Source organism: Saccopteryx leptura, chromosome 11, assembly GCF_036850995.1.
Source record: "Saccopteryx leptura isolate mSacLep1 chromosome 11, mSacLep1_pri_phased_curated, whole genome shotgun sequence".
NCBI lineage: Eukaryota > Metazoa > Chordata > Mammalia > Chiroptera > Emballonuridae > Saccopteryx > Saccopteryx leptura.
The window spans coordinates 76,021,485-76,044,223 of record NC_089513.1 but is presented as its reverse complement, the minus strand read 5'-3'; the positions used below and the strand labels follow the sequence as shown (position 1 = coordinate 76,044,223).

At 48.3% G+C, this 22,739-nt stretch overlaps 1 protein-coding gene across 1 annotated transcript in view; it reads left to right on the top strand.

The window, feature by feature from the left end:
• The first annotated feature begins 595 nt into the window (after positions 1-595).
• PALMD (palmdelphin) overlaps positions 596-22,739 on the top strand; it is a 56,242-nt gene continuing 34,098 nt past the window's right edge. Inside the window, exon 1 of the mRNA XM_066353491.1 lies at positions 596-1,031. Within this exon, the coding sequence (XP_066209588.1) occupies positions 987-1,031 (45 nt within the window). The 5' untranslated portion in view covers positions 596-986. The remainder of the gene's footprint in view (positions 1,032-22,739) is intronic.

Here is a 22,739-nt window from a genome sequence, read left to right as displayed (position 1 = left end):
TGCTCTGAGCCAAGCATTTCCCAGGGCTTGACTACTTTTCTCTAAAGGGCAGAGGAGTAGCTACTGTGCCGGACACGTGAGCTCCCCGGCCAGAGACTCGCCCCTTCTCTTGCATAACAGGTGAGGTCAAAATGGGCACCACCTTGAAAGCCAAGTGTCATTTCTGAACAAGGTCCAGGGAAGAGCTGAGTGTCGCAGACACCCACGACAAGAAGTCACAGAGGCTGGCACCTGACATTGGAACCGCACTGGACAGAGGGCACGGCTGGTGGGCCGAGATCCTGACAGAGTCACTTAAGGCCTTTGGTTTCCCTGTGACCTGGAGGTTCCAAAGTTTGAAGCAAACTGCTAAGTGGGAGGGGTGGGGGAGGGGAGGCCGCCCGAGGAAACCTCAGCACCACAGCAAGTTCTAAAGAAAACTCCATGTAGAGCCTTGTGTTAGCATCTATAGCGGGTCAGGGGCTTGGCCAAGGCGAAGGGACCCTGCAGAGTCAGGAGAGCGCAGGTGAGCTAACTGTACTCACACACACGCACACGCACACACACACACACACACACACACACACACACACGCAGGCAGCTGTCTCTCGAGCAGGGGCCAATGGGCCCGCAGGCGTGGGCTCCCGGTGCCACTCCCGGGAAATAATGAACCGGGTAAGGAACAGTTAATAAGGAACGCGCTGCGCTCCCGGCACAGCACAACAAAGAGCTGGCAGCCCCTGGAGGAAAAGGGCTTGTGCGCTGCCGTTCAAACTTGTCAGTCAGCTGGCACCAGCAGCCTGGGCGTCTGCCTGCCGCGCGCACCCTCATTACATGTGTCTGCGCGCTGAGCGGTGCGTCTGCTCCCCGCGCTCCTGCGCCGGCCGGCCGGCGACTCGCTCCCTCCCCGCGGCCCCGGGGCCCGCTGCCCCGTCGCCCTGCTCTGCGCCCCTGATTTATGCTCGTTGGGGAACGCCCTCGCCGGCCGCCTGCCCCTGACTTCTAGAATGGACGAAGCCGAGCTGCTGAAGGAGAGACTTCAGGCCATCACGGTAAGTCGCCATCCGGTGTAACTGGTGGAAGTGGCCACTCCCAGGCGCGGTGGGTGCGAGCTGGCCCCGCCGCTGCGCCCCGCAAGTGGGAGGACAGAACTGTCACCCTCCAGGGACGTGGCTCTGCCGCACCCTCAGCCCCGTGACCCTCTCCCCCACTCCCCCTAACCCCGCACTCCTCCGGCCGGGCGCGGCCGGGCTCTCCGTTTCTGCGGGGACGGTGCCTGCGCTCCCAACAGCCAGCAGAAGCGGTTAAGACAGCTGGGTTGACCTTCTCTGTCCCTTAGGAACGCAGTTTTCCCTGAAATTTATATTCGACAGACATTAGTAGCTCAAGTGACAGATCCCCAGCTTGGAAACTTTTTAAAAGAATAGACCAAAAAGTTAAAAAAAGAAAAAAAAAACCTTTTTGGGGGGGGCGTTCGGAGAGAAAAAGAAATATAGCAAACAACTTGAAACTTTTCATTTGTGGTGTGGTGGTATACTGTATTCCAGAAAGCCTGACACAATGGAAATGAATGTTATACTTAAGCTAAGCGTTAAACAAGAGAGAAGTGGGTAAAAGCACGTATCAGATTAATTCTCAGATATCGGCTTCCAGCCCAGCCCCGGACCTCTAAGCCCCTGACAGAGGAATGTGGTGCACCCTGGACAGTGGCTTTGGAAAATATTTCGTTAATACCGGGAAGGAAAATAATGCATTTTTTTATGTTTGTTCTGGGAAAGAGTCAAAGCAAGAAATGAATTAACTTTCCTTAAATGATCCAGCTATTTCAATTTAATTTTATTAAGTCCTCTCTCTGGCAGTAACCTGGCAATCTGGGGTACAGTCATTTATCATTAGCTACAATTCATGAGATCATTCTCTTGAAGGGAAGAAACTTTGCAAATCAACATCCCAGATTCTCAGCATTTCTGCCACTGAGCTGACCTGTCAGGAAGAAATGAGCACTTTTTAAAAACTGATGCAAAAATCCGGGTTGGTGGGGAGACGGTTTTCTTTGCTCTTCAAATGCTCACAGCATAAAGGGATAGCGCTAATCCCAACTCGGGGTTTTTAGCAAATGGACAGGGTGACTGGGTTCCACCCAGAAAGGAGCCAGTAGGTTGAAATGCTCTCTCGGCCAGTGGCCGGGAACCAGGAGCCCACCGCCCACGGGTGAGGTCGGCGCTGCTCTGTGTAAGCAGGGCTTGTGAAATGTCTAACTTCTGTGTCACTAGGACAGTTTCTTTTCTTTTTTTTTCGGAAAACTTGGGACGGTTGCTTGTCTTGGTTTGGATCTCTTCTTGTTAAACTCGGCCGCCGGCTCAGCTGTCCCGCTTTGAGGGACAGGCACTCTGGCCCCACTCTGTCGGTTTGGGCGTGGGCCTTTTGCGTCACAGCTGTTGTAAAGGTTACCCTATCGGACCGCGTGCGCGTGTGGGCACAGGCTCTGCTCTCCTGGGCTTCCGCCTCCTGACTAACTAGACTGAGTGGTGTATCCTGAAACTCACAAGTGGCCCCTCGCTCCCCGTTCCCTTTCTGAATGGGAGCCAGCCCTCCGAAGCCCTCGTTCTCCCCAGCGCACCTCCTAGCTCTTTCTGAAGCAGCTCACGTTCCAGAGGTAGGGAGGGCTACGCGCAGGTGTTCAGGGGGACCCGGGGGCTGCACTGAGGGTGCCCAGGGCAGGCAGAGGAAGAGCAAAACTCCCTGTGCCTTACGAGCAGACGGGAGAGTAGGTGGGCCCCTGAATATACTGGCGTGGGCCTTCGGGGATGCTTTAAAAAAAAAAACACAATAGGACTTTTTGGACTATTCCCTTAGCCTCAACATATCCCAGTAGAAAGAATTAAGTGAATCTCCAAAGTAAGACCGTGAAGTAACACTGTATTGGAAGTAACATGTTTGTGTAAAGGTCGTAGGGGGGGAAAATTGGGAGACGTTTATGGGAACAAATTTCCACTAGCTGAGGCCAGTCCCCAGGCGAAGTCCAGTCGCATTTGTCACCACCTAGAGGGAAACTGGAGTAAGCGCTGTATCCATGGAAACAACACTAGCACTGGCCTCCCTCCTGGACACCCTGGAAACGCCAGCTTCCTGCACCCCTGCCTTCCCCAGGAAGCCACCTCAGCTGTCCCCTGTCCCCAGGGGAGCACACGTGTGCACACACACACACACACACACACACACACGAGGACCCAGAGAGTCTGCAAGGGTTACCCCATTCTTAAACCTTCAGACTGTCTGGCCCAGGGGCAGTCTCCTCATTGGAACGGTTTTCCTATTTTCCTGCACCAAAACACCTTCTGTGTACATTCTTCAAGAATGCAATCATGCCCTGGCCGGTTGGCTCAGTGGTAGAGCGTCGGCCTAGCGTGTGGAGGACCCGGGTTCGATTCCCGACCAGGGCACACAGGAGAAGCGCCCATTTGCTTCTCCACCCCTCCGCCCCGCTTTCCTCTCTGTCTCTCTCTTCCCCTCCCGCAGCCAAGACTCCATTGGAGCAAAAATGGCCCGGGCGCTGGGGATGGCTCTGTGGCCTCTGCCTCAGGCGCTAGAGTGGCTCTGGTCGCAACATGGCGACCCCCAGGATGGGCAGAGCATCACCCCCTGGTGGGCAGAGCGTCGCCCCTGGTGGGCGTGCCGGGTGGATCCCGGTCGGGCGCATGCGGGAGTCTGTCTGACTGTCTCTCCCTGTTTCCAGCTTCAGAAAAATGAAAAAAAAAAATAAAAAAAAATAATAATAAATAAAAAAAAAAAAAGAATGCAATCATAAGACAATTGCCCAGTGTTTTCAAACACAGCAACTCCTAGATGCCACTTTGTTAGAAAAACAACAACAACAAAAAAAAAACCTTTCTATTAAAATCTATTTGATTTTCGTATTAAAACGTCTTCCTCCAATTCCTGGCTATGAAACGAAGTGATCTCCTTCGTTGAATGTATTCCACCTGGTGCTGAGTATCCAAAAAGTAATTATTTCCACTGCGTGGAATCGGAAAAACAAACGTACATGCCTGCAACTTGACAGAACCAAGAGCAGTCTTCTTCTTGTTCCTCTTAAAAAAAAAAAAGGAGAATTAAACACAGTAAGTAGAGGGAATGTGGCATGTAGGCCCCCAAACCAAAATAGCAAATGACTGTGTGAGGTGCCCATTCACAGCCCCTATCCGTAACCTGAATTAAAGATCAGTCGGAAGTCTCCTCAGAGAGAATGAAGACAAAATGACGGAAGCCCCCAGAAGCCGCCCTTTAGAAGAGAGTGTTTCGGTTTGGGTGTACAGATACGGATCCTGTTCCCTGTACTTACTCTCCCCTTCCTCCTTCCCCTGGGACCACCTCCCCTCTACTCTCCCCTTCCTCCTTCCCCTGGGACCACCTCCCCTCTACTCTCCCCTTCCTCCTTCTCCTGGGACCACCTCCCCTCTCCTCTCCCCTTCCTCCTTCCCCTGGGACCACCTCCCCTCTCCTCTCCCCTTCCTCCTTCCCCTGGGACCACCTCCCCTCTACTCTCCCCTCCACTCTCCCCTTCTTCCTTCCCCTGGGACCACCTCCCCTCAACTCTCCCCTTCCTCCTTCCCCTGGGACCACCTCCCCTCTCCTCTCCCCTTCCTCCTTCCCCTGGGACCACCTCCCCTCTCCTCTCCCCTTCCTCCTTCCCCTGGGACCACCTCCCCTCTCCTCTCCCCTTCCTCCTTCTCCTGGGACCACCTCCCCTCTCCTCTCCCCTTCCTCCTTCCCCTGGGACCACCTCCCCTCTACTCTCCCCTTCCTCCTTCTCCTGGGACCACCTCCCCTCTACTCTCCCCTTCCTCCTTCCCCTGTGACCACCTCCCCTCCACTCTCCCCTTCCTCCTTCCCCTGTGACCACCTCCCCTCTACTCTCATCTTCCTCCTTCCCCTGGGACCACCTCCCCTCTACTCTCCCCTTCCTCCTTCCCCTGGCCACCTCCCCTCTACTCTCCCCTTCCTCCTTCCCCTGTGACCACCTCCCCTCCACTCTCCCCTTCCTCCTTCTCCTGTGACCACCTCCCCTCCACTCTCCCCTTCCTCCTTCCCCTGTGACCACCTCCCCTCTACTCTCCCCTTCCTCCTTCCCTGGGACCACCTCCCCTCCACTCTCCCCTTCCTCCTTCCCCTGGGACCCCCCCCCTCCACTCTCCCCTTCCTCCTTCCCCTGGGACCACCTCCCCTCCACTCTCCCCTTCCTCCTTCCCCTGGGACCACCTCCCCTCCACTCTCCCCTTCCTCCTTCTCCTGGGACCACCTCCCCTCTCCTCTCCCCTTCCTCCTTCCCCTGGGACCCCCTCCCCTCCACTCTCCCCTTCCTCCTTCCCCTGGGACCACCTCCCCTCCACTCTCCCCTTCCTCCTTCCCCTGGGACCACCTCCCCTCTCCTCTCCCCTTCCTCCTTCCCCTGGGACCCCCTCCCCTCCACTCTCCCCTTCCTCCTTCCCCTGGGACCACCTCCCCTCTCCTCTCCCCTTCCTCCTTCCCCCGGGACCACCTCCCCTCCACTCTCCCCTTCCTCCTTCTCCCGGGACCACCTCCCCTCTACTCTCCCCTTCCTCCTTCCCCCGGGACCACCTCCCCTCCACTCTCCCCTTCCTCCTTCCCCTGAGACCACCTCCTGTGACCACCTCCCCTCTACTCTCCCCTTCCTCCTTCCCCTGTGACCACCTCCCCTCCACTCTCCCCTTCCTCCTTCCCCTGTGACCACCTCCCCTCCACTCTCCCCTTCCTCCTTCCCCTGGGACCACCTCCCCTCTCCTCTCCCCTTCCTCCTTCCCCCGGGACCACCTCCCCTCTACTCTCCCCTTCCTCCTTCCCCCGGGACCCCCTCCCCTCTCCTCTCCCCTTCCTCCTTCCCCCGGGACCACCTCCCCTCTCCTCTCCCCTTCCTCCTTCCCCCGGGACCACCTCCCCTCTACTTTCCCCTTCCTCCTTCCCCTGGGACCACCTCCCCTCTACTCTCCCCTTCCTCCTTCCCCTGGGACCCCCTCCCCTCTCCTCTCCCCTTCCTCCTTCCCCTGGGACCACCTCCCCTCTACTCTCCCCTTCCTCCTTCCCCTGGGACCACCTCCCCTCTACGAAACTCACAGTCAGAGGGTCTCTTAGCCTGAGAGTTCCGTCTTCAACGACAACTGCTTCAAGCTTGGACTAAAAAGTCTGTCGGGGCTCTTTGCAAGTCAGTACATATTTTCACGAACAGCTGGTTTTTTGTACAGAAGGAGAGTTACAGAAGGAGAGTTATTAAAGGAGACTTTTAATTGTACTGGAAGTGACGATAGATACCGATAGTCTCCGGTATTCTCAGGAGGAGTGAGATGAGGGACTGACCAGAGTTATCCCTGGGGTCCCCCTCTGCAAGTACGCAGCCCCCTCCCCCCCCCATAAAGAACAGGGACAGGCCCAGGTGAATTCCAAGCAGAAATAAAAGATCCCCTAAGGATTAGTCATATTCCCACATACAGGACACAGGACATCCTCCTGCACAAGGGACACATTGTCTTAGCTCCATTCCTGCGTTCCTGCGGTGCCGTTAGAAAATGCTGTTACTAAATAACACGGGCAAACTCAAACTGGAAAACCCCTACCTCTTAGACTGGTATGTGTGAGAGGGTCAGAGCCGAACAGTTCCGTGCACTGGGGTCAGTTTTCAGAGAACAGACCAGAAGGATTTAGCCGACATTTTAATCCTCACCCAGGCTTACCTTCAACTGGTAGGATGCGTGTTATCAAGACATCCTCTCATTCCTTTATTCCATTCGTGGTGCCTGAGCACCTGCTCTGGCCAAGCCCGATGCATTTAAGTGAGAAGTGGAACCAGGGAAATTACAGCTGGGGGGGTGGGGGAGGGGGTGCCATTTGCAGCCGAGTGGCCAGGGCGGGCCGCAGAGAAAGGGTGACATCTGAGTGTGGATGTGAAAGGGGCCAGCGAGCTCTGTCAAAACTTAGCCGGTGGGTCGGAATAATCACAGGCGCAGCACCTGCCCAGGACCGGCTCCATCTGGACCGGAGCCACCCAGGCCCGACCCTGGAATGTGAGCAGCGGGGCCAAATGTGCCACCCAGAGCCGCTCCTGACTGCAGAGCGCGGAGGAGTTCGCATTTCCCGGATCCACCCCCACCCCCCACCCCACCCCCACCCCTCCCCCACCCCTCCCCCACCCGCGCTCCCGAGGAATGCTTCCTGGACTTGTAAACACGGGCTGGGGGGCAGGATTTTATTTATTTATTTATTTATTTATTTTTTACATAAAGACCAGTATTGCCTGACCTATGGTGGTGCAGTAGATAAAGCATCGACCTGGAATGCTGAGGTCACTGGTTCAAAACTCTGGGCTTGCCTGGTCAAGGCACATATGGGAGTTGATGCTTCCTGCTCCACCCCCCTTCTCTCTCTCCTCTCTCTCTCTAAAAATGAATAAATAAAAAAAAAGACCAGTATTAAAACAATAACGCCAAATGGACACTCCCCGGTTATCTTAGCTTTGTTGATGTCTGGGATGGTGAATGACCTCAGAGCGGGACCTGCCACGTAGCTCGTGGGGCCCAGGACACAATGAAAATGTGGGGAGACTTGTTTAGAAACCGTGCAGAACATCACGATGTCAAGCAGCAGAACTTAAACTGAATGCTAGGCCCTTCCCTTCCTAGCAGGAGGCCTTGTAGGAGATGACAGGTCACAGGTCCGAGGAGCTGGCCCCGCTTCCACTTCCCGGGCCGGCTGTGGACATTTTCCTCCCCTCCTTCTGCCTGTACAGGTGGGAGCGTGGACCGAGGGCAAACCCACGGGGCTCCTGCCTGAAGCAGGCGTTAGCGTGTGTATCGCGTTGTAAGGGCTTCGCCAAGCAATAGCCTCACGCTCCTCTGGCCCAGCGGCCCTCATGGTTAAGACAGAGTTCCAGGAAGAACTTGCCAGGGTGCCCTGAGCGTCTAGGGACGTTCACGCCGAGATGGCCCAGGGGGGATGCAGGCAGGAGTCGCCCAAATAAAGACGTTCCCTGTGCCAAAACCTTTCAACAATGGAGCCTCCGCTTAGTTTTCCACCACGCCGTCCGGGGATGACACGTTTCTTCCCGAGAAGGAAAGGTTCCTTCGAAAAAATGTGCTCTGCCCCATCTCTGCCAAACATAATAGCCCACCCACAAAGGAGACCACGTGATGAAGCCCAGTCACTGTGATAGCTCATTAAGGAAACGGCCCTTTGTGCACAGGGCGAGGTTTTTCCAGTGTGCTCAGAGGATAATGCCGCTTTGCAAAGCCCCATACGGACCAAGGCCCCCTTCCCCCGGGCTTTGCGGACACTGCGGGGTGGTCCAAAGGGAAAGCTAGCTCCGCAGAGACCCCTGACGGAAGCAGATCCGTCTAACTGCCCACGTGTAACGAGCACCTAAGCTGGTGACGCACGGTTCAGTGCCAACACGCCCACGCGCCAGCCTCAGAGGGCGTGGCTTCTCTTAGAACAAAGGAAGGATATTATAATAAGAATATCTTCGTAAAATAAAAATAGGTAAATTTTAATAAGAATATTTTAATTCACTTACGTGGCCGTGGGGTCACTGGAGGGAAATGGACTGGCTCAAGCCCCCTCAGCAGGAGCCCCGTGGGGTGCGTACTTTCCTAAGACATCGCAGGAGCAGTCTGCGTGAGATCTGTACCTAACGCTTTTACGTAAAACCCCAGTGACTGAGTGGATGCGGTGGAGCCATGTGAGATAGCACCAGGTTATCCTCGGAAGCCTTGAATGCACATGGAAACTGGGTCCTGCGCGACGCACCAAGTGCTCCACCCGTCGCTGCGTCGGAGAGTGACATAGGGTGATGTGACAGGTCATCGTGAGCTGCAGCAGCTATGCAAAACCAGTCTGTGCTCGCCGGTCCAGCGTATACAGGACACCCCGTCAGCAAAAGGATTCTGAGATTAAAAAGAGTAACAGCAGCACCTGTTCTTACACAGCATTTAGACTCCTAGAAAATAAAAACTTTCACTTAATCTCACTTGTCCAACCAGTCTTATGGGGTGTGTCATCATCGCCATTTTACAGGCGGGAAAACCTTTGGCCAGGAAGAGTGTGAAGGGATTCGTTAAAGAGTGAGACTCGAATCCATTTCTCCGCTTGTCAGATTCTTGGGCCACAGCATCTCAACCAATGCTAATAAACACAACCACAAAGCTCACCTCCATCCGGAACGTCCTCAGGTTTCTGGTTGAACTCATGAAGAGAGTTCGACGTGGAGCGAAGAGAAGGGCGCAGGAGGCATCGCTGAAGCACATTTTCCAACACAAACTGGTCCTCACGCCCCCGCAGTCTCCTCTCCCCTCCCTCAGGAGTGGCCGCGGGGGAAGGGAGAGAACGCAGTAGCCGTTCAGAAGCTCTCTGATGACGTTGACAAGGTTGGGACAGAATCCGTCACTTTTCAGAGCATTCCGTATTCTCAGCCTTCTCCCCCACCCCACCTCCATGACACAGCCTCCTCCCTCCAGCCAGGAGTTCTAACGGCAAAGATCTCTTTGCATCTCCCACCAGCTGACGCGCAAAAACAACGCAAGCACAGGTGAATGGGTGAGTGAACAAGCGAGCAAGTGAACGAGTGGGTGAATGAGCAACCATGAAGCTGCAAAGGGCGAGAACGCTAAGATTGCTCTGGCCTGCCACCAGGTTCTGTGGCCCACTGAAGTCACAGCCAGGTTCGCCGTCACCCCTGGGTTATTCAAGATCTCGTCTTGTGTCTGTTGTTTGGTTTGGTTTGGTCACTATCCATCAGCACAAACGAGAAAGGATGGGAATGGAAGAGTAGAGCACAAATCAGCTTCTACTTAGGGATCTCTTCGAAGTTCCCGTAAGGTTGGGATAGGCTGACGTTTCTGAGTAAAATGAGGAGTAGAAAAGGGGCCTGTTTTAACTCGCTCCATAAGTAGTAGTGATAAGCACATTCAGAACCACTTGGCTAACTCAAGAATGAGGGAGTTTCAGAGTGACGTGCAGAAATTGTCACAGGACCAGGAGAAGGTTAGAGCAGTGGTCCTCAACCATTTTTGGGCCACAGACCAGTTTAATGTCAGAAAATATTTTCACGGACCGGCCTTTAGGGTGGGACAGATAAATGTATCACGTGACCAAGACAAGCGTCAAGAGTAAGTCTTAGACGGATGTAACAGAGGGAATCTGGTCATTTTTTAAAAATAAAACATCGTTCAGACTTAAATATAAATAAAACGGAAATAATGTAAGTTATTTATTCTTTCTCTGTGGACCGGTACCAAATGGCCCACGGACCGGTACCGGTTGGGGACCACTGGGTTGGAGGGTCTCTGCCCACCTTCCCACAGTTCGTTACGCCGTGCTCAGGCGCTGCTCACCCAGCTTCTCCTTAAACACTTCTAGTATCAGATGAGGTACCGCGTCCCCAAGCCCCCTGTTCCGTTTGAGAGCACCTTTCTGTGTTGAGTTCTGACAAAATGTGCCGGAATCCGGTTTCCTGCACCTTGCACCCATCACCATGACTTCAGCCATGGAAGTCGTACAGCTTTATCTTCTGAATTTTGATCATTTTTCATATCACAGGCTCACTCTAGACACTTGCCAAAAATGTCGGTGTCACTCTTAAAAGTTGGGAGTTGAACAAAACACTGTGACCAGTACAGAGTCTCTAGAGCTGCGATATCCCTTCTGTGGGGAACTGTCTTTCTACCGACACATTCAGGACGCACTAAGGTCTGGTATAAAAGCACCACCGCTGGAGTTACAGAAAATTAGGTTCAACACCAGTTCCAGCTCTGAACCAACCATGTGACCCGGGAAAGTTAAGAAATGCTTGCTCTCAGCTTCTGTGTCTCTCAAGATAAGAATTAACTGAAAGCTTAGTAAACCAGTCAGGTACATAACAATAACAATACAAAAATCACTGGAAATCTGGAAAACAATAATGGAATGAGAAAATATCCCATTCCTGATGGCCTCCGAGTAAAAATGGGCAAGACTTAAAGGCAACCCAACCCTGCTAATCAAATGTGCAGGATTTACTATTTACTTAATGAAACTTGACTAAGTGATATGATACATGTCTGTAGAGACACATTACTCTTTGAGTTAAAGTTTGAATAAAAAAAATTCACGGCCCTGGCCGGTTGGCTCAGCGGTAGAGCATTGGCCTGGCATGCGGGGGACCCGGGTTTGATTCCCGGCCAGGGCACATAGGAGAAGCGCCCATTTGCTTCTCCATCCTCCCCCTCCTTCCTCTCTCTCTCTTCCCCTCCCGCAGCGGAGGCTCCATTGGAGCAAAGATGGCCCGGGCGCTGGGGATGGCTCCTTGGCCTCTGCCCCAGGTGCTAGAGTGGCTCTGGTCGCAGCAGAGCGACGCCCCGGAGGGGCAGAGCATCGCCCCTGGTGGGCGTGCCGGGTGGATCCCAGTAGGGCGCATGCGGGAGTCTGTCTGTCTCTCCCCGTTTCCAGCTTCAGAAAAATACAAAAAAAAAAAAAATTCACATATTTCCAAATTTATTTTAAGTGTAATGCAGTTCCAATTAAATCTCTAAGGAGCCATTCTTATTCTAGGCTGGTAGCAGCATGAAATTGCCAAAACACCACAATTTGGCAACTGGTATAAGAAAACTCAAAAAACTGCTTTATCCTTTGACCTGGAATTTCATTAGCAAAGAACTCATACTAAAGAAAAACAAGAGAGGGCCCCGGCTGGGTGGCTCACTGAATCAAGTGTCGACCCGGCATGTCAGAGGTCCCAGGTTCAACCTCCGGTCAGGGTATGTGCGGGAAGCAATCAATGAGTACACAACTAAATGGAAAAATTAAGTGAAACAATGAGTTGATGCTTCTCCCTCTCTCTCTCTCCCCCCTTCTTCCCCCCTCTTAATCAATGGAAATTTTTTAAAAAGAAAAAAAATAAGGCACGCAAAGATGGATTCCTTGGATGCTCGCAACATAATTGGAAGCACCCTCGAAGTCTGAAAATAAGGTTAGGTGAATAAATATTGTGCACGTATATGTGTGTGAAATAATATGCAGCCATTAAAAATAATTTAGAAGACTATATAATGACATGGTGTATCATTATGATTATGATACATTAAAAGAAAAAGGTCAGATTACTAAAATGTAAACAAACAGTTCCAATTTTATTTGCACTATATCACACAGATATAAATCATAGGCAGTAAAACAGATCTCTGGTTATCTCTGGATAATGATAATTACTAGCTTTTAAAATTCCAACAGGGTATGTGCTGTTTGTCTGTCTGATTGGTGGGTTGCTTGGTTGGTTGGGTATTGGCTGGCCTGGTGGGGAGTGGGGACAGCTAAGAAACTGGTTGAGTTTTTAATTTTGTTTCTATTGGAATTCAAGAAAATTATTCCAAAGTTCAACTGGAGAGATAAACTACTGCAACTAATCAAGACATCTTACATAAGATCTAGGAAGGAAAACTTGCCCAATAAAATGTTAATTTACCTCATTGGTGCATAACTAAACTATGTGGTTTAATCTACTAAAATCAATAATTAAAGAAACTATACAGATAACCTGGAACCAGACCATAATACACATTAAAAAATTAGTAAAGTATGGACGATCACCCCTGAGGCAGAAGAGTTCCAGAAAGCTGATCAACCACCCCAAGAAAGAGTGTTCCAGGAAGCTAAAACCATAAAACTGTAAAAGGAAACATACTAGAACTTCTGACTCAGTATCCCCTCAGGCTCTCCCAAGCCCTATAAAATTTGCCCCCCTAGTCTGTACCAGTGCCCTTCTCCCTGGAGAAATGTCTGGCAGGGTTCCTTTTTTTCTTTCAATAAAGCCTATTACTCTGGTAAAAAAAAAAAAAAAAATTAGTAAAGTATAAAATACCAACTGCTAAAATTAGTAAATGAAAAAAAAGTAAATCAATAGGAAAGAATTCTTCAATAAAAGTTTAGATTAGTTTAAAAATTGGGGGAAAAAAAGTTATATCTCAGCATTTACCATAAATCAAAATAAATTCAGCTGGTTTAAAGAGCCTTTTTATTCATGGGCCTAGTAATATATGTGCACTATATTTATAAATATTAAAATATAACTCAACATTTTAGGTCAAAGATATAGAAAATAAATAAAGAAAAGGTTTAAAAATTTTTAAATGTTTGTAATATTTAGAAAACTGGCAGAAAAAAAATGGAGGAATAATTACTGTATCTCAGATGATGATAAGGTATTAAAAACAGTCTTTTCACCTAAATACTGAGGCTAAACATGGCCTCTACTTCATAGAGATTTGGGGAAGTTTAAGTAAATTGACACATTTAAATGCTTTAAGTATTCCTGACCCCTAAAAATTCTCAGTAAGTGTTAGCTTATGGTTACAACCATCATACTCTTCATCCCCTGCAGATCTTGAAAACTAAGCAAAAGGAAAAATTAGTTTTAAATGCTCTGTGTTTAATCACCACATGCTATCTCTTAGACCTTTGTCTAAATACAACACTTTTTAATAATTCATCCTACAACTTTGCCGGGGATTAACCAGTAACTTCACCATTCCTTAAATATTTATACTTTGCCTTTTTTCATCTTCAGAAACGGTGCCACTTTGTCTCTGACACCTCTTCACGTGGTCACCCAAGCTTCCAAGATCAGTTGACAATATTTTTCAGTCACGTCTATAAACTGTTGCGGTCCCTGAGACGAGGCCCATCCGAGTCTGAGAAGCTCTGTTTGGGGTACTCTATTTCCTCGTGGGCTTCAGTTTCCCTGGGAACATATTTGTTCTAAGTTCTCCAGATCAAGATTCTTCTCCTTAATCAAAACTATGGAAGAAGATAGGAGTGGAATAGTTCAATCTATCTGTGATATTGCATTAGATAAATACTATGTATCTCAGCAGTGGTCTAATCCATGCTTTTGTTGTTGTTATTCTCAACAAAATTTAAACGTGTCTATGTATTGACACACACATGCTTTTTGTGCCCTGGGTGTTTTCCACACACTTCCCATCTTCCCATGTCCCTGGTTGTTTCCCTTAGTTACAGTGTTACAAATAGGTACCACCCGCTTATCTTCATTCTCAGCTGAGAGAGCTCATTGGGCACTCCCAGTGATAAACTATTTGGCTTGGTCTTATTTAGAGTTGTTCTCTCTTCTTCTTACCTGAGATCATTTGTGGTTGTGTATCCACTTTTTCGTCTGTAAAGTGCCTATGCTTCGTGATCTGTCTTCCCTCTTGAAGGGTTTGCCCTTTTTTCAATAATTTTGTTCCGTGGTTTTTTAAATCTGCTTCACCATGCCTGGGATTCTTTTCCAGGAATTTTGTGTTAGCACGTCCCTATCTTTCAAGGTTACCATTATTTGCACATCACCAGGAAGCTGCGTTGTTGGTAGTATTTCAATCAAATAAGCAGCTTCTAGTCTGGTGCTTGCGCCATCTTAAACAATAAAAATGTCAGTAAAGCTAGTTATAAAGTTATAAGATACCGGCTTCTAGCAGAATGAGTTGGAAGCCATTTAACTAATTGAATTGGCCCGATTCACCAAGTGCTATTCTGGATAATATCTGATTGACCCCAACACAAGCCTGCATGTGGGTTCTCTTCCTCCTATCCCCCTTAAATGTAGGCGCTGCAGGAAGGGGCTGTCTTTGACTCTCCTTTTCTCATCATGGAAATATCTCCTGTCATACTCTGACAGGCTCCTGGCCTCATCTGTCCCTTCCAAAACTCCCACGTCTTTATCTCAAGCTCTGACCCCTCTTGTGGTCTCTGTCCATCCAGCATTCCGACTGCCTACCAGATCACTCCCCAGCTTGTCCCAAAGACACCTCAAACGTGGTGTGAACCCACCAGGTCCCTTCCCAACTCAGACTGCCCCTCCTCCTGAACGTCCTATTTCTGTGAGTGACTCTGCTCTCCACTGGACCCCGTCCTCTCCTGCCTCGGGGGGGTCATCAGCCGCCAGGTCCTGCTAGTTTAACTCCTTGGTGTCTCTGACATCCACACCCTCCGCCAGCACTTGTTCAAGTGCCTGCAGCCATACGTGTGAGCTGTAACCCAACTGATTATCCCATCAGGTCCTCCTCCTTCCATGTCTGCTACACGGGGAAGGACAGTAAACTTCTCATTAAAAACACGGTCTTTTCTGTTACCCCTCTGCCTCTGAAACCATTTCTCCCTGTGTCAATACTTAAATAAGGTCCAAACCCCTTGTCCTACCATTTGGTATTCTCCACTGAGGATCTAGCCTCAACCCGTCATTCTTATTTCCTTCCCACTACCCCTGTATGGACCAGACTCGCTGTTCCAAATCGTGTCCCACTGTTCTACTCCCAACCTTGGCTCACACGGAGCCCTTGACCTGGGTGCCCTTTCTCCCTGGTCCCCAGTTCCCCGGCGACTGTCCAACATAGTGCACTCAGAAGCTACTCCAAAGCCTCTCCTACCTTACCAGCCAGCAGCAGCCCCTCAGCTCCCGCAGTACCCTGCTGTGCCTTAGTAATGACATTTGTCACTTCTTCTTTAGACTGTAGTTACTTGTACAAATGATTTTCTTTCTTCACGAGAATGTGAGCTCCTTGGCGACAGCATCTACTTCTAAACATCGCACAATTCCCAACAGCACTTTGAACATAACATTTTTATGTAAGTAACCTAAATCTCAGATAAGCTAATAATTAAATAACTCAGGATCGAGCCTGCCTTCTTGACAGATTCAGGCATTTTATAATATTAGCTATATCAATGTCAGTACCGTTTCTGAATGCATTTCTCAGTACTGTGCTTCCGTTTATCAAGTATGTGATGGGAGTAATAATGAATCGTTGACGGTCACAATCGTTTCACAGTTGCACAGGGTAAATAAATTATATTTAAAGTGATTATTGATAGGTATGTGGCCTTCTACAGAATTGGAATTTGAGGGTTTCAACTGCTAAAATAGTCTAAGTCAGACAACTAAGAATTAGACAGTTGTTCCTTGAACAAAAAGTCTTTGTCAGCTGAACATTTTAGAAGTAAACAGAAATATGTTATTCACAATGATTAACATTAATAAATATCTAGTACGCCAGGTTATAACAGGTGTCTATAGAGATACTCAAGCTTCTGGGGAAATTTGGGGAAGCAGATGGCATTTCACATCTATTTGTTTCACGATGATTTGGGAAGGAATTATCTGGCAATGCTAACGTTTGGCATCCTAGCGATAGAGCCAGCCACACCACGTAAGGCTGACGTGTAGTGTATTTTGCCACATTGTTTTTCAGTAATGCTTGTATTCCTGTGAAGTTTGGCAGAAGGATAATAACCTGCTGTTGATGAATATCTCACAAAGAAGAAGTGCTCCATTCTTAATCACATCCACAGCATTATAAAATTACCTTCTTAACTACCTGGACTGATAAGACTGAGGCATCGCATTACGGCTGAGTGACAAAACACTGGTATTCCTTAGCAACCCTTCCGTAAGCCTGGTGTTGCCAAAACACCTGAGACTGCCCGCCTTCAACCACAGCTTTCATTACCGGATTGCCCAAAGAGGGCCACACCAAGACGCGTCGTTATTAAAAAGGCAAAAGTTAAAGACAAAGAGAGGTTCTTAAATGTTGCAAGAGAAAGACAAGTTACCTACCTACAAAGGAGCTCCCAGAAGACTGCCAGCTGATTTCTCAACAGAAATCAAGAAATACTCAGGCCTGACCTGTGGTGGCGCAGTGGATCAAGCATCAACCTGGAACGCTGAGGTTGCCGGTTCAAAACCCTGGGCTGGCCCAGTCAAGGCACATATGGGAGTTGATGCTTCCTGCTCCTCCCCCTTTCTCTCAATCTCTCTCTCTCTCTCTCTCTCTCTTCTCTAAAATGAATAAATAAATAAAAATAATTTTAAAAAGAAAAAAAAAAGAATACTCAAATTGATGAAAAGCAAGGACATAAAACGAAGACTCCTTTGCCCAGCAAGACTCTCATTCAAAATTGAAGGAGAAATACAGAGCTTCCCAGACAAGAAAAAGCTAAAGGAGTTAACTGCCACCAAACCAACATTGCAATAAATGTTAAAGGGTGGAGAAGGAGAAGGAGAAGGAGAAGAACCGCAGAAGAACATAGTTTTAAAGAATAAAATGGCAATACATACATACCTATTAATAATTACTTTAATTGTAAATGGCTTGGTTCAGGAGTAGTCAACCTTTTTATACCGACCGCCCACTTCTGTATCTCTGTTAGTAGTAACATTTTCTAACCACCCACTGGTTCCACAGTCATGGTGATTTATAAAGTAGGGAAGTCACTTTACTTTATAAAATTTATGAAGCAGAGTTACAGCAAGTGAAAGCATATAATAATAATTACTTACCAAATACTTTATGTCGGATTTTCGCTAAGTTTGGCAGAATAAATCTTTATAAGACAACTTACTATAGTTAAATCTATCTTTTTATTTATACTTTGGTTGCTCCGCTACCGCCCACCATGAAAGCTGGAGCGCCCCCTAGTGGGCGGTAAGGACCAGGTTGACTACCACTGGCTTAGATGCTCCAATCAAAAGACACAAGGTGGCTGAATGAGTAAGAAAACAAGACCAATATATATGCTGCCTACAAAAGACTCACCTCAAGATTGTCCCAGGTTCGATTCCTGGGCACACAGGGGAAGCACCCATTTGCTTCTCCACCCCTCCCCCTCTCACTTCTCTCTCTCTTTCTCTCTCTCTCTCTCTCTCTCTCTCTCTGACTCTCTCCCTTCCTCCCCTCCTGCAGTCATGACTCAATTAGAGCAAGCTGGCTCCAGGCGCTTAGGACAGCTCCATGGCCTCCACCTCAGGTGCTAGAATGGCTCCAGTTGCAATGGAGCAACGCCCCAGATGGGCAGAGCATCGCCCCCTGGTGGGCATGCCGGGTGGATCCCGGTCGGGTGCATGCAGGAGTCTGTCTCTGCCTCCCTGCTTCTCACCGAATTTAAAAAAAAGACTCGCCTCAGAATGAAAAATACACACAGACTAAAAGTAAAGGGATGAAAACAGATATTTTTTTCAAATGGAAATGAAAAAAAAGGCTGGGGTATCAATACTGATATCAAATGAAATAGACTTTAAAGCAAAGGCTATGTTAAGAGACAAAGAAGGACACTCCGAGATGATAAAGGAAGCAATCCAACAAGAAGATATAACCTTCGTAAACATTTTATGCACCCAACATAGGAGGACCTAAATATATAAATTCAATTATAACCAAAATAAATATGTAATAGAATAAAACCACACATTTGGGGAGATCAAGCTTGACTGTTTCTGTCCGTAGAGGTCACTGTCCCTCAGGGACTCTCTCCTGCTGTGATTTTTTTTTGACACACTCACACACACACACACACACACCTTCCTCCAACCCTACACGCCCTCACCCCCTAAAATACTTGGCAGTGACAATGTGAGCATGCTGCTGGCACCTAGAGTCTGGGGACCAAAGATTCTGCTAAAACTGGACAATGCCTGGGACAGCACCCACCAAACAGCAAAGCATGCTCTGGCCCCAGGTGTTAGCAGTGTCCAGGCCGCCGAGCAACTGCAGCGGGGAAGAAATCCTAACACATGAATAGTTGAAAGAAAGACTATGACAGTTGGCGTGGTAATGACGGTGCCCATAATTATTATTGAAAATAAGAATGAACTTCTAAGTGTACAGTCTGGCCGAAGGGGAGGGCGGGGCCTTCCTGAGGAGGGTGTTCCTGGGCAGATGGGTGGAAGGCAGAGGTTTGACGCAGCAGCGATTCCGCAGGTGGGTTCTGCAGCTGGAGGGGCGGGAGGGGGGTTGGCAGGCCAGCATGCTGTGGGGGTTGGGGGGAAGGTGACCTAAGTGGTGTCCCTGAGTCATTCACGGAAAGAGCAGGGCTCACCGGGATTTGAGGTTCAGGAATTGGTGGTGGCAGGGCCTTGACTAATAGGACACAAGGGTGACCACAGGCTCCCAGGTCTGCCGCTGGGGCTGGGACCATGTGGCCTGGGCTGGCGGTGTCCTTCCGAGAGGGTGGGCTGCAGAGGGGGAAGGCTCAGTGAGGGTGGCCGCAGTGTCTTCCTCTCGGGGCTGTTGCCCCCGGCAGCTGAGGCCAGGCCTGGGCACAAGGGAAAGGACCAGACCCTGTCTCTGTACTGGCCTCTCCTACCCCCCCCCCGCCTCAGGGCTCTGTCTCCTCGTCTTAGTGTCCAGGGTCTCAAACCAGAGTGATCCGTGGAACTTGCTTTTTCCTTTCTTGCTTTGGCTGAGAGCCTCCACCAGGGTGTCCTTGGCACAGGAGCCAGGGTGCTCTGGGAGGGTGGGTGCGTGTAGAGGCTCCCTCTGCGCTCAGGAGGACAAATGTGGACAGTTACCAGGCTCCGGATGCACCCGGGGTTGTGGGCAGCCCAAAGCCTGCAAGGATTGAATTACCGGAGAAATGCATCCCCCCGACCGTCTGACCTGGTGGCTGGCCGGGTCACGGCCCTCCAGGCCCTGGCATAGTCCCGGCGGAGTGGTAGGGTGGACAGACTTAAGGTTTCGGCTGGGCGCAGGGGACTCGGCAAAGGACGAGCGGGACCCGGCGCACCGAGCGGGGGCTGCAGCGTGGTGTTGGCAGTGCCCAGGTAGCTGCCCATGATCACGGCGCAAAAGTGATTCGGCTCCCAGTAGTTACTGATGTTTGAAGATTCGAAGTGGGTGGTTATGCTGACCGTTGGCATCAGGGCGCCAGGACAGTGCATGAGGTGTTGGCATGGGGGACCCTCTGTCCACGCCGTCGGTCCTGCGGGTGCCAGCCCAGTGCGCTGCGCACACCGGGAAATCACCTAACGTTCCCTGCTCTCTGAGGCCAGGGGAACTTCCAGCTTCCATCCTTAACATTTAGAGAGAGAAAATAGAGTATTTTCTACCAGATTCTGAAAAGTACAGAAAACTGACAGATGGGCACATTCTTTCATTATTGTAAAAATGAATGTATTAATAATACTCTTAAATGATATTTTTAAGGGACTTACTTTTTCCTAGTAAAGGGGATTCGTGTTTCATTCTTCAATATAGAATGGTTACTAATGTCACGTTTTGCAATTTCGTTCCTAAGGAAGTGGTGAAATTGACTCAGGATTTTTATGTATCGGCACCGACAATGACGATGTAATATGGTATCTCATATAGTGTTCGGTCTCCATCCATTCATAGGTAGAGCGCGTTCTCTCTGAACACTAACCTCGTTTCTGTCCTTTCGTTACTGCTTGTAAGACTGGAGTAGAGTGAGGCCCATGTTCCATGGTCGTTGAACACGTCCGTGTTCAAAAACAAAGCACCCCGCGGCTCTGGGGAACTGATGAGAAGGCTTAGGTTTGGAGGTTGGTACAAGATGGAGTGAACTGATCTCTCCTTCTGGAAACTTTCCCTCAAGAGCTCATGCAGAAGGCGAGTATGGGCCGGTCCCAGGGCTGGGATGGGAGGTGACAGAAAGTAAAAGCCAGCAATGAGTCAAATCCCAGAGTGGGCAACAGATTTCATCCAGGTCTGAGAGACGGACAGCTGAATACACCAATAGGGGAGAACCAGTAGGTTTCTGAGGTCCAAGATAGGCTGGTCATCCTGGATGCAGGGGTGTGGCCACCTGGTGGGTACTCTCCACTCACAGATGGCTGTTTTTGTTTTGTTTTGTTTTGTTTTGGCCAATTCCGTATTTAAGGAATGATCTCCAGGTGTATGATTTTGAAAAGAGAAAAATTTCTATGGTATCATTTTCTTCTTAAGACATCTTTCAGGCTAGAATGACTCTTCATTGATACCTAACATCTCTTAAGGTGGTGATAGCATCAGATTAAATGGTCTAACACCCTTGGGTATGGATTTCTTATGCTGTACTTTTTTCTGTGTCTAAAGAACTTCCCACATCCTATCTGCAGTATAGCCCAGTGGGTGTCACTCTGGTTTGAGGCTAATGACCCTCTGACAAACCAGTCTTCTGCTGGTAAGCTAGAAACATAAGTAAATCACCCATGTGCTTTCGCTGGGAAATCAGTATGTTGGTTCGTTAAACCTATTTTCATAGCCATTGAAGACGCCTGTTTCTGATCATGGATTCCCTTAGCTAGTGGAGACTGGAGATTAGCCTATATCCACGGTGTTCAATCCAGGGTGAGTTTGCAGTGGACGTGAAGGAATGCAGATGTTTTTGGTTGTCACTACGTGGGGTGCTACTAGAATCCAGTGAGCGGAGGCCAGGGATGCTGATAAGTAAGCATCCTGCCACAGGACAGCCTCCCACAACATAACTATCGGGACATTTATTGGGATCACATAAATTTTATGGAGAATAAGCAATTTCACAGAGAATAACAACTTAAGGGGAATTGACGTTGAAAGATATCTTTATGATGTCTTCTTCTTCAATAACATGATGTGAATTTTATTCATTCAAGTTTATTGTGTCCCTTAGGAAGGTGTTAGACTTTTCTTCTTGACATTTTATGTTAAGTTCATTACAAGGAATTTTAGTTTCTTCAAAGTTTCCATTATAAGAAGGGCTCTTTCTTCCCTTATATCTTCTGGTTGTGATTTTGATAGGTTAAAAGAATTGACTTCTATAAATTAATATGGGACTCTGCTAAGTGTTTCTCTAATTTCCTCTATCTTTTTTCTTCTAACTTTATTGGCTACTACTGCAATTGAACTCAATTTAACGGTTAAAATGCTAATAATAGTGGAGTTGGTAGGTACTCTTTCCACACTAGGCGTACTATTTATATACTTTGAGCTGAGATTAATATACTTTATCAGCTTGGGGAATTCTCCTTTTATTCTGCTTTATTAATAAAAAATTTTTAAATTGATAGTGAATTTTATCAAATGTGTTTAAACAGAATCTATAGAAGTGAAAATTAGTTTTCCCTTACATTTGCTGAGGGGATGAAGTATATTAATCATAATTGCATTATTCCTAACACTGAAACATCTTTGCCATACTGAACATGTTCTACACTTGGACAAAAATATTATTTCTTCTGGTGTACTCTGGATTCTGTTTCTAATATTTTATTTAGCTTTCTTTTTCCCTAAATATTCTTGAGAGAGAGCAGCCTATTGTTTACTTGGGGGGGGGGTCCCAATTATGGTGGGTTTTGGTTTCACTGTTACCTTGCCTTCAAAAAAAACAAAAGCATTTGGAAGCTTTTTTGTTCTTATGAGAAAATGTTTAATCAATAAAAATGCAATAGAAATAAGTAAAGAGAGTTACTGTAGTTTAGTTTATTAAACAGGATTTTGTGTGTTGAGGTAGTAACCACCCTCTTAAACTTAGTTTCTGAAGGAGAAGCAAAGACCAAGTCTGAACTCCGAATTTAGCATAAAATTGCTATATAGGGAAAAGGTCCTGGTTCGGCCACTTACTAGTCGTGAGAACTTGGATTAGTTAGTTTACGCTCTAAACTCGCTTTTCCTCTTCCGCAAAATAAAAGTTATTACAACGTCTCTTTGTAACTGTGACTACTAAGTGAAATATTACACTCTATTGGGTTATTATAATATTAAGTGAAAGGGTGCTTATAAAAACTTACCAAAGTGTTTGGCACAGTAAATTTAAAGCATTACTACTATTTGCTCGATGAGAGACAGCCTCTAGCTAGAGTGGGAGAATCGACTCATGAGTTTTCAGAGTTTTTATTTCTAGTGACCAGATTTTATGCAAAGAAGAGAAAGGATCCATGCTTGTTGCCCAGCTTCTTTCTTTCTTTTTTTTTTCCAAAA